Source organism: Ambystoma mexicanum, chromosome 5q (assembly GCF_040938575.1).
Source record: "Ambystoma mexicanum isolate Mex_15411 chromosome 5q, UKY_AmexF1_1, whole genome shotgun sequence".
Classification (NCBI taxonomy): Eukaryota; Metazoa; Chordata; class Amphibia; order Caudata; family Ambystomatidae; genus Ambystoma; species Ambystoma mexicanum.
In genome coordinates, this window is record NC_090933.1 from 33,919,337 (window position 1) to 33,931,378 (window position 12,042).

Here is a 12,042-nt window from a genome sequence, read left to right on the forward strand (position 1 = left end):
AATGTGAGGAAGGATAAGTACTGCATTAAAAGACTTCAGCTTCAAGATATACAGCTCTGCTGTTGAACCATCACTTCAGCCATTCTCTGATGTGTCTAGTTTTTGCCTAAAGTATATACATTTACTGACCATTAGTCAACAGTAAAGACATGTGTTGTGGATCTGAAAATTGTTTTTTTTTCTTCCTAGAATTTTCTGATTTAGAAAAGGCTTATTACAAGCACTCCTTCTTTCAGATTCACCAGGATGACAATAATCAGGTATTTGCTGAAGTGTACTTGTTGATTAGGCCATCCCTAAAAGTGCATAATCATCCTCAGCTGAAGTCCCCCGCCTTTTTGTTCTTAGTGTTTTCCAGTACCTGACCATCAGATCGTGGCCATTTCACCTCATTGGGTGAAACAGATGTTTGACACATTTCTTGCTGCGTTTTTGTAGGGGGTGGGCCAGGTTGGGGGTGCATTATAAACTGATTGTAGGGGTAGTTGGAGGATGACCGAGAGGTGGGTGGCCATAGGAGTAACTATGGAGGGTGAGGGGGCCTGCCCTTAAACACAACAAAAAATGCGGCAAAAATGCCACCACAATCAGATGTCCCTGATACTTGTTTTCATGCCAAAAGCATTCCGCAACCTCAAGCTGCTGATATACTGATTTTTACAATGTAATAGCTAATTGTAAATCCAGTAGTTCCAAGCAAATGTCATAACTGCCTGAGAAAGGCCTAGAAAATACATGGCAAGTGATGTAAGAACTGAGAGGCGGTTCTTTGCAGCATGCAATTCCCTTGCAAGCCAATTCAATTAATTTGAAAGTTCATCCCATCAAAATGTGTTATTAAACTGAAACTTATTTTGGTAAGTGATGACAGGACCAAGGCCAGTTTGTGGAAATCAAACCCAAAGTTAATACATTATTTATTCAAGGTAGATCATGTGATAAAGCAGAAGTGTAAGTCTCGGCATATTCAGATTAACTCTGTGGGCATGGAGAGTTTGGTAGTGTGAACCCAAAAGTCATCAATTGATTTTTCCTAGTGGTTGTTTAGCATTGATATAGTGTATTGTGTGAAAATGTGGCAGAAGATGTGTATTCTTTGAGCACTCTTGCTTGCCCTTGGAAGAATTATCTAGTAACTAGTTAATACCTTTCTTTGCATTGTCAAAGTCGGCCATGTGTCTTGTTCTTGGTTAGTGGAATATTGGCAGTACTATTGCGTTTCATATGTTACACTTGTCGTATGTGAGAGAATAGGTAAAGACTTGCTTATAAGCATGACACTTTGCAGGCCCCTGATAAAGGCTTAATGAATAGAGAAGTCAAGAAGATGACAGATTGAAAGGTCACTGTAATTCATAGTCTTACAATCAGCACAGCAACTGTCTATAATGTTTCTCCTTAATACACTGCTTTAAACTTCAATCTGCATTTGGTTATAGGAGATGGTCATTTATATTTGGATTATATTTGTTCTTGATTAATGACTACTACTGTTTAAGTCAGGTCTTTAATTCACTCCTGGTATTGCCTTTTTGTTAGAAACTGCTCTCATGAATTTGTCCAACTTTGTTACCTCTGCTAAGCACACCAACCTATCCTCTATTCTTATTCTCCTTGACCTGTCTGCTGCCTTTGACACTGTTGATCACTCTGATCTCTTTAACACTCTCTATCTTCTTGGGATTCACAATCAAGCCCTTGTCTGGATTGAATCCTACCTGGAACCATGCCAATTCTCTGTCTCCTGGAGCAACAACACCTCTCAACTCACTCCTCTAACTGTTGGTGTTCCACAAGGCTGTGACTTGGATCCGCTCCTCTTTACGCTCTACACCCCTGCTCTTGGGGCATTAATCTCCTTTGGGTTCTCGTAACACTTTTGGTGGATGACACCCAACTCTTCTATTTTACTGAACTCTCCACTGATCTCTATTAACATTTCCAACTGTCTCTCTGCCATTAAATATTGGATGGCTTCACACTGTCTGATGTTAAACTCTACCAAAACAGGAATGCTCTTCTTTCCTGATAGCTCCTCTCTCATCTCTTCCGCTGCCTACCCAGTTCCCACCTGACACTCTACCCTACTCTTCTTCAGTTAGAAACCTTGGTGCCATTCATGACCCTTCTCACACCTTCTCTACTTTCATCTCAAAAAGTGGAACATCAGCTTGCCTCAACCGCCTAAATATTAGAAAAAGCAGTCACTGCCTTCCTTTAAACACTGCCAAGCATCTCTTAACCACTCTTATCTTCTCTAAACTGGGCTACTGTGCCAGCATCATCTTTGAACACCACAACTATGCTTTATGTCCTATCGACAAGATGATTAACTTCGCTACCAGTACTCTTTGAACTCCCTCACTACACACTCACGTACCGTCACCAGGATGGATGGATGACAATGCAAAATAGGGCCAGATTAAAATGTCTTCTACCCATTCAAAAATCTATCCACAGTAAGGCACCACTGTATCTATCCTCCTCTATCCAACTCTACAAGCCTTCTCATAATCTTCACTCTGCCTCCTCGACTACCCTAGTGTGTCCTCGCCCTCCCCTGTGCTTCCTCTCGCTTCTGCTCTTTCTCTCTTCTTGCTCCACTTGCATGGAATTCTCTTCCCCGGACATCGGAGAAACTGTCCAAACGGATTTGTTCAAAACCAAACTAAAAGCCTGCCTCCTAGCCTCCAAGTTACCTTCTTAACTTAACTCTCATCTGCCTTCTAGCTGACATTTTTCCCTCACCTCTAACCTGCCTCTGTCCCTCACTTTCTCTTCCTCCACTCTAGGACTTGACCCATCATGGTCACATCCCAAGCACAGCTGGCTGTACCGCCTACCTGCACTTAAAAATGTTCAATGCCGGTTGTCCTCAATCTATGTATGTCCACTTATGTATCGTCCCTCGGTGACTGTTCCATTTACTTCCCTCCACAACCTGGTCAGAATGTCCCTCAACTCACCCCATTGTAAGAAGCTCACTGCTTCCCATCAAATCTGACTTCTTATCTTGTGTACGTTCTTTTGTGATCAAAAGAGCATTGTTACTCCCTGTATATAAATAAATAAATAAATACAATTCAATAAATAGAACTCCCAGGTACAGAAAGACTTGGAGAAGTATATTTCTCCACCTATGTATTTTACAAAATACGTTGAGGTTATTACTACAAATAATTACAATAATATATAAAACACCTAGATTTTTCATAGGGCACATCAGTCTGATAAGGATGCTATGAATGTAACTATTCAAACATGTGATTCACTTGCTGTACGTCTCTGGAGAGTTGCTCATATGGTTAGGTTACACTAAAGCTTTCCCATTTCAGGGTCTTTGGTGTTTAAGGTTGGATATCATACTTTAATCACTACGCCATAAGAGCAGGAAGAAGTCATGCTTTTGCTGATAATCTAAAATATTTAATCTTTGAGGGAGTCATCATGTCATTTTCATCAACATCCACTTAGAGTGCCTGTCCCTCTCTGCCTGTCATGCAATATATATAGAACGGTTAAGAAGTGGTCCTTGAGCTAAGGTCATAGAAAGCAAATAGGCGCTTTGAAACACAATTCTGTTGTATAAAGCCCCTTACAAATGCTGTACCCTCAAAATATTGTGGAACAAGATTAAGCAGTGCTATTGTATAGCTCTTTCCTTCAGAGATTGACTTCCACAGGATATGTGCATCGTCTACAGACCAAGTAATGATGTTTGCTAATGTGAGTACCCTCCCCCTGAGGAAGGCTCACCCCTCCAAGAGATCTCCATTTGCATGAGCATGGCTTTCTAGGCAGCAGTTGAATTTTGGAGGAGGTAGGCTTAGTTTACATTCACACAAACACACCCACCACTCTATTTTGTTGAAACAGTGTTCACACTGTACGTGTAGCATGAAGCTGAATTAACTCTTCAAATGCAATGCAATGCTCCCAAACACCACTTAAACAAAAGCATCACCCTTTATTTATCCATTGTCCAAGTGGAATAATTCAGACTCTCCTGAATTTAATTTGATGAACATAAAGTGGTTTCACTGATACAGTATAAAGTATGCATTAGTGCATACACATTGTCTTTGCAGAAGTCGCTTTGTTAAATTCCTGTTACTGGATCTCCTACTTAGATTTTCTTTGTATTAACATTTGACTCACATAACATGCTCTTCCTTCTTTATTCGAAATGTTGGATTAACACATGGCCCTCTCACAGCAAACCTGATTGTGAGGAGTCAAAAGACTCATTTGCTCACTCAAGCTCAGATTTAAAGATTGTTTTATTTCTTGCAGGTCATTATTGCGGTGCTAGATTTATTAACTGATTTGATAGACAAAGGATACTATGAAAGACCTGATACAGTATTGATCAAATACTTGGTTAATCACAGCAGCCTTCCTGACGACCTCCACCCCGTCTACCTTGAGGTAAGTAGAAGATTTCCTTCTGCTGAATCCGGATGAGGTTTAGGGTTTACACAATGAAAATTCAGATCATACATTGGCGGTGTTAAAGAGCAGGACTACAATTTAGGGACTGACATTATGAAGCTGACTTTCGAAAATGTGGTTGAGGGATCAAGAACTTCCCAGTTTTTTATATGTTGATTCCCTTGGCTTCTCAAAGATCCACCATGTTCTGCCATTTTATTACTGTTTTGCTACTAGGATTTCTACCATAATCCTCTGCCATTTGCATGGTCTCCAGGAGCACTAGTGAATCTGCAAATCGGCTTTTGTGTGTGGAAGGGACCGGGCTATGGTATGTAAGTTGGTTGCGGGGATGCAGTGTTCCGATGTTTGATGTCTGTTCAGAGAGGTGTCAAATTGCCTTGTGTGGGTGGCTTAATTGGTATGTATATCATATTAGAGAGCAGAATCTGAGCAGATTAGCACAGAGAGCAGTCAGTGGAGACCTCAAAGGACAGGTTGGTGGGTAATACTTGATACAAATTGCATGCCATCCAAACTTCACAAGATGCACACACGCAGGCTCCTCCACACATGATGCACCACACTAACCGTGCACTGACAATTGTGGTGTCCATTTGACTAAAATCATCCAGCTAGACCATATACAACATTTGACAGCTAGCAACAAATAGATTTCACAGACACCACACTCACACACAAATGTATGGCTATAACATAGCTTCACATTATCTGGGCCACCTTATTCAAGTCCTGTACATTGCTTTTTTTAGCCTATTGTATTGATGTAACCAACCTGTCATGGAAATATGAAAGAGACCCATCTAAAGATTAGTTGTTGGCAATTAGGGAGGCGGTGCATTGTTCGCAAAGCAGACAGAATACACTCTGTTCAGACTCAGGGCCACTCATTATGAGCAAGGAGAAAAAGGGGTGGGGGGGTGTTTATTATCAGCACAGCTGAAACAAAAAGAAGAACAAGCAGTAATTGCCCTAATTAGGAATGCAAAGACTGGGGTTAGTATCACAGATACACAGTAAATAGGAAAAGAGTTCTGCACTGTTTATGAAACCTTATACATGGCAGACACTCCTAGGAAGATGACGTTTTATTGAGCACTATTTCCCTTCCCACTTTAGGCGATGAAGACAAATGTATGTTAGGTGGCCTATTCCTCGTCGGGAAATCAAAGAAGCTATCAAAGAGGTGTGCGCCAATAAAGTGCCTGGGGAAGATGGACTACCTATAGAATTTTACAAAGTTGGAGGCGACAAGATAGCGCAGACTCTAACGCTGTTATTTAATGAGGCAGAGTATTAAGGAAGGCTGTGTCCGAAGTTTAACATGGTTTTAATAACAGTGCTACCAAAATCAGGATGAGACCTCACGAAATGTGGTGGCTTTCGCCCGATTTCCCTGATAAACACGGATGTTAAAATTATGGCGAAAGTGATAGCAACAAGATTGTGGAAAGTAATAACGAAGCTAGTGCATAAAACCCAAGAAGGGTATATGCCCGGGAGCTCTCCTAGAGACAACATGCGATTATTAGGGCATACGCTTTGGCAGGAGAGAGCGGACCATCCTGGGGTAGCATTTTCCCTTGATGCAGAGAAAGCGTTTTGATAGGGTCGTATGAGGGTACCCGTTTCGAACGCTTGAGAGATTTGGTCTAAGTGAAAATAACATAAGGAAGGTAAAATGATTATATACACACCCTAGTGCCAGGGTGAACAAAGGGGTCATATCTTGGAACCATTTTTGATCAACAGAGGGACAAGCAGGCTGGCCCTCTCGCGCCGTTATTATTCACACTGGCATTATAACCCCTATCTATGGCAATTAGGGAAATAACTGAAGTGGTAGGAATTCAGACACCAGCAGGAGAAGTGAATGCCCTGTTAAATGCAGACAATATAATGCTAACTCTAGCTAATCCCAATCCCTCCATTAACGCGCTTGTGAGGGTCATACAAGATTTGTCTTCCTTCTCTGGATACAAGATAAATTGAGACATGTTTGAGGTGATGCCACTAAACAAGAGCTCACCCCAATGAAGCATAGAAGGCCAGAAGTTTAGATGGGTAACAAGAGGCATGATATACCTGGGAATATGTTTAAAGCAGGGTCTGGTCGATATGATTAAAGACAAGAAAGAAAACGTTTGGAACACAATCTGCTTGGAAATGGCCGAATGAACCTCACTAAACCTATCTATCTGGGAAAGGGTTCAAATTGTTAAAATGGTGATCATTGGGAAACTGAATTACGCTTTCAGCATGTTTCCTCTGGAAGTCCTGCCAATTCTAATGAGGAGAATACTACGTGGTATAAACTTTTTATGGGGTAGCTTGCGACCTAGACTCAAGCTAGAGAAGTTATATGCGCCCATTGGTCGCAGGAGGCCTCAATTTACCTAATGTTGAGCTATATTACCTGGCACAACAACTCTACCAGGCAGTGGCGTTTCTTAGGTAGTCCAACAATGTTCCGAATTTGGTCCAACTGGAGCGATATATAGGACAGGAAAAGTGAAGATAGGAGGGGTGGGGGGGTGGGAGTATAAGATGGGCAGGATGGGAACATCAGGGCATGGGGCACATTAAAGATATATGGGATGGACAGAAGCCCCTTGGTTATAACGACCTTGAGGCCAGATATCACTTGGGCCCATCAGAGGTTTGGAAATATATGCATTTTACGCACTGCATCATGACAGTGCATAAAGACCACAAATAAGCCCTTCAAAGTTCTCCGGTAGCAAAAGTTATCAGGCATTGGGGTGAGGGCAAAGCACTAATAGCAAATCTATGGCACACTACGGGACTCCCTGTATGAGAAAGACACTAGGAGGGGGGTGCAGGAAAGGTGGGAGAGACTGTTAGATACACAGAACATGGACAAATCAGTCAACAGCATTATGGAGAGTTATGTGAAAGGGGGCCGGGAAGCCTGGCTTAAGTTCATGTAGTTTAAAATACTGCAACTGTGGTATTGGACCCCTATAAAGTTACAGGCTGCAGGACTACAGCAGCATGCGACGTGCTGGAGATGCAAGACACAGTATGCCGATATTCTGCACACAATTAAAAGAAAATTGGGCAAACACACATAAAAGAATCCAGACTACATTAGAAAAAAGGTTCCCACTAGATCCTAAGATATGCATTCTGCACAACATGACACCCATGGGGAACCTCACAGTTTAGGAAATGCTGTGGCTAATCACTGCTCTATTGGTAGCCAGGCAAGGCATACTCAGGATATGGGGCACGCTAGCCATGCCCCAGGTTACGTCCTGGGTAGCTGACATGACAAAGATGGCGGCATACGAGAGGTTGATATGTAGAGCGCAGGACAGAGAGCGAGTGTCCCTAAGCATGTGGGGTGAGTATCTTCCGGTAGTTATGAAGCACAGTTAGGGTCCTGCATACAAAAGTTCCAGGAAAGAATACAGCATCCCGCTGTTGAGGGGCAACTATAGCACAAGGACAACGTCACTTAAATATATCACACATAATCAAATATAATATGCTTGTGTGTGAAGTCTTCCTAGAAGGACGTTGCCCCATCCACAGCCTCCAGGCTATTTGAGAGCTGTAGCTTTTACTGAAGCTTAAGCCATGTTTGGTGGCAGATTTTTAGTTGATTTGATTGATTTTGTTATGCTAATTTACATATGTTTTATATTCATCCGATGAATGGACTCTGAGGGTCATCTTACATTAACAGCATTTGTTATGTTATAAGATATTGCATTGCATAGATCTGCAGCATTTCATGGATGTGCGATGTATCATTTTCTCTTGCAATTCATGAAAATCTCTAATAAAAATGATTTAAAGAAATAATACAATGTATGGGGGAATTAAAGGACACAGATGGGTTTGGTATCCCAGGTGACATGGAGTTATCTAGTAACTTTACACATGTTGGAAGCTCATTTGTGCAAGGTTGGAAAATCTGGCCACTATTGCTACGTGGACCAACCCTGAAAGCTGATCGAATAGAATCAAACTCTATTCTGCCTAGGTAACCAGTCAAGTACAACAGAGCATATACCAGACTGCAGTCAGTGCCAAAAGGCCATGGAAATTGGACTTTCCGATACTTGATATCATAACATCTTCACACCTGCCCACCAACTGTATCTCTGATACGTGGGGAGGCCTGCTGACAGTGACAGAATACTGGCCCCTCTGGATTACGCTGAAGCCAAGTAGCTGTCTTTTGGAAAGTGGTTCTTTGTTGTTTCCACCCTGTGAGCGGATCCTTGTTAGCACCCTTTCAATGAGTGGATCCTTGTTGGATCCTTGTTACCAACATTTTAGTGAGTGGATCTTTTTTACCGCCCTTTCAGTGAGTGGATCCTTGTTGCCACCCTTTCAATGAGTGAATGCTTGTTGTTACCACCCTTTCAGTATTTGTATTTGTATTTATTGAATTATTAAGCGCCTTACGGCCAAAGCGATGTACAATTGAACAACATAATACATAAACAAACAATATAACAGTTGAAGCAAATACATTATGAATCAATCAACAAAACAGTGAAAAGAGCAATTAACTGAGGGGGATAGGTAGAGAAGGGGAGTGGGAGTGGGAGTGGATAGGAGGGGAGTGGTGAAGAATGGTAGGAGGGAAGGGGGAGGTTGAGAGGGGGGAGGCAGGAGAGGGGGGGATAGGGGAAAGAATAGGGAGGGGAGGGGGCAAGCAGGAGGGGGGAGGTGGTTCAGGGAGGAGAATGGAGGAGGAGAGATTTAAGGGAAGAGCGGAATGAGTTAAAGGTGGGGGTAGAGCGGACAGCAAGAGGAAGGGAGTTCCAGTGTAGAGGTGCTAGGAGTTGGAAGGAGTGGAAACGGGAGGAGGCACAAGGGGAGGGAGGTACAGTGAGAAGGAAATGGTCAGCTGACCAAAGGGAACGGGAGGGAGAGTAGAAGGAGAGAAGGGAGGAGAAATAAGGGGGAGCGAGACCATGGAGAGATTTGAAGACAAGGCAGAGAAATTGAAATTTAAGTTGGGAGTGAAAAGGAAGCCAGCCAGAGGAAGAGAGAGAGGTAGAGATGGAGTCACGGGTAGTACGTAGACAAAGGGTACGAACAGCAGAGTGGTAGATGGATTTAAGAGGGGCAAGATGAGAAGTGGGAAGTCCAAAGAGTAGGGAGGAGCAGTAGAAGAGGCGGGAGAAGATGAGGGAGGAGATTAAGAGTTTAGAAGCGTGGAAAGTGAGAGAAGGACAGATTTTGCAAAGATTGAAGAGGTGGTAGCGACAGGTGCGGGAAGTGAGTGAAATATGTTGGGAGAAGGAGAGAGAGGATTCAAAGAGAACCCCTAAGTTACGAGCTTGAAGAGAGATGGGAAGATTGGAGGGAGGAAAGTGAATGAATGGGGGAGGAGAGGTAGGGGGAAGAGAGTTAGAGGGAAAGAATACAACCTTGGTTTTGTCCGTGTTAAGAGAGAGAAATCGGGGAAGACATCCAGTTCTTAATGGCAGTAAGGCAGGAGGAGAGTTTTTGGTGAAGGTCAGATGAGAAGGAAGAGAAAGAGTTGTGTCGTCGGAATAAAAGTGGTGGGAGATGCCAAACGAGGAGATAACGGGGGCAATGAGGGAGGTGTAAAGAGAGAAGAGGAAAGGACCAAGTACCGACCCTTGGGGTACGCTGTATTCAAGAGGATAGGTAGGAGAGGAGCGGCCATCCCAAGAGACAGTAAAGGATCGGGAAGAGAGGTAAGAGGATAGCCAGTTGAGGACAGAGCCCTTGAAGCCAAAGGAAGAAAGAGTGTGAATGAGGAGGGGATGATCGATAGTGTCAAAGGCTGCCGAGAGGTCAAGGAGACTAAGGATAGAGAATTGTTTGGCGTGGCGAGCAGAGAGAAGGGAGTTAAGAATAGAGGTGAGAGCAGTTTCTGTGGAATGTTTGGGATGGAAGCCTGATTGGTAGGGTGGTAGGAGAGAGGAGTTAGTGAGAAATGATGAGAGCTGAGAGTAGGCAAGGCGCTCGAGAAGCTTGGAGAGGAATGGGAGAAGAGAGATGGGTCTGAAGTAGAGGTGAGAAGAGGATCAGCAGAAGGTTTCTTCAGGATAGGGATGATCGTAGCATGCTTGAAAGCAGAGGGAAAAGTAGCTGAGGAGAGACAGATGTTGAAGAAGGAGGTGAGGTAGGGGATAAGAAGAGGGTAAATCTTAGGGATGAGAAGGGAAGGGAGAGGGTCAGATGGGGCGGACGTGGGGTGGGCTTTGGATAGTAGGGTGGAGACTTCAGAAGGGGACACGGGAGAGAAGATGGACATGCAGGATGAGGGAGGGGGAGGAGTAGAAGTGAAATCAGAGGGGGTGTGGATTTTTTGACAAAGGGTAAGAATCTTAGAGGAAAAGAAGTTGGCGAACTCAGAAGGGGAGAGTGTAGAATTGGAGGAGGGATCGGGAGTGGGGGGAGAGAGAAGTCGAGAGAGAGTTTGGAAGATACGGTGAGGGTCAGTGGCTTGAGATTTGAGTAGGTTAGAGAAGTAAGAGGATTTAGCTAAGGCAAGACAAGAGTCGTAGAGTGCGTGGTAAGAGAAGTAAGAGGTTTGGTTAGAAAGTGAGGGAGTTTTGAGCGAGGAGTAAGCCCAGGTTGATCGGGTTTCTGGGTTGGGCGGAAAAGAGAAAGGGGGTAGAGTCAGTCAAGGGAGGAGGAGATAGCAGAGGAGAGGGAGGATAGAGCATCATTCGCAGATAATAAGGAGAAGTCTTGGAGAGTTGGAAGGAAAGAAGAGCAAGTGTCAATAAAGAGGGAGGGGTCAAAGTTGCGGAAATCGCGCCGTGAGTAGGTTGGAGGGGAGGGTTTAGGAGCGGTGGAGTGTGGGAGAGGAGAAAGGACAAAGAGTGTAAGGCATGATCAGAGATATAGATGGGAAGAGTAGAGACAGGGGAAGAGGGGTAGGAAGAATTGAAGATGAGGTCCAGCGTGGAGCCAGAGGAGTGAGTGGAGGAGGAAAGAAGAGAGGAGAGGAGGTAGGAGTCAAAGATAGAGAAGAGGGGAGAGGATTGAGGGGGAGAAGGGAGATGGAGATTGAAGTCGCCAAGCACGGATAGAGGAGAGGGGAAGGGAGAGATAAGCGAGAGGAGGTGATCCAGGTCTTCATAGAAGGAAGAGAGAGGGCCAGGGGGACGGAATATGATAAGGGAAGAAATAGGGTGGGGAGAGGTGAAAGATTTGTAGAGGAATTCAAAGGTAGGAAAAGAAGGGAGAGATGGTGAGGAGGAAGAGGAGATGTACTTGGGGTGGTAGAGGAGGCCAATGCCTCCACCACGGCCAGTAGCACGTGGGGGTATGAGTAAAGGAGGAGGAGGATGTGGTTAAGGATCCGGGTACAGAAGTGTTATGGGGGGATCCAGGTTTCAGTTAGGCATAGAAAATGGAGGTTAAGGCGAAAGAACAGGTCAAGAACAGCTGCAGTTTTGTTGCAGATGGATCTGGCGTTCCAGAGTGCCATATTCAAGTGGATGGAGTGGTGGACGGTAGGGGGGTATAGAAGGTTAGGGCGGTGAGAGAGGGAAGCAGTGTAACAGGAGGAGTGTAGGGGGAGATAGGGGAGAGGGCTGGGCATTAGGAGGGAAAAGGAGAGTA

At 44.1% G+C, this 12,042-nt stretch overlaps 1 protein-coding gene across 5 annotated transcripts in view; it reads left to right on the plus strand.

Moving 5' to 3' along the window:
• LOC138497169 (uncharacterized) overlaps window positions 1-12,042 on the plus strand; it is an 870,532-nt gene that overhangs the window by 840,068 nt on the left and 18,422 nt on the right. For all 5 annotated transcript variants that reach the window (XM_069620454.1, XM_069620455.1, XM_069620457.1 and 2 more), the window contains 2 exons: window positions 190-260; window positions 4,294-4,428. In XM_069620454.1, coding sequence (XP_069476555.1) covers window positions 190-260; window positions 4,294-4,428 — 206 coding nt within the window. The remainder of the gene's footprint in view (window positions 1-189; window positions 261-4,293; window positions 4,429-12,042) is intronic.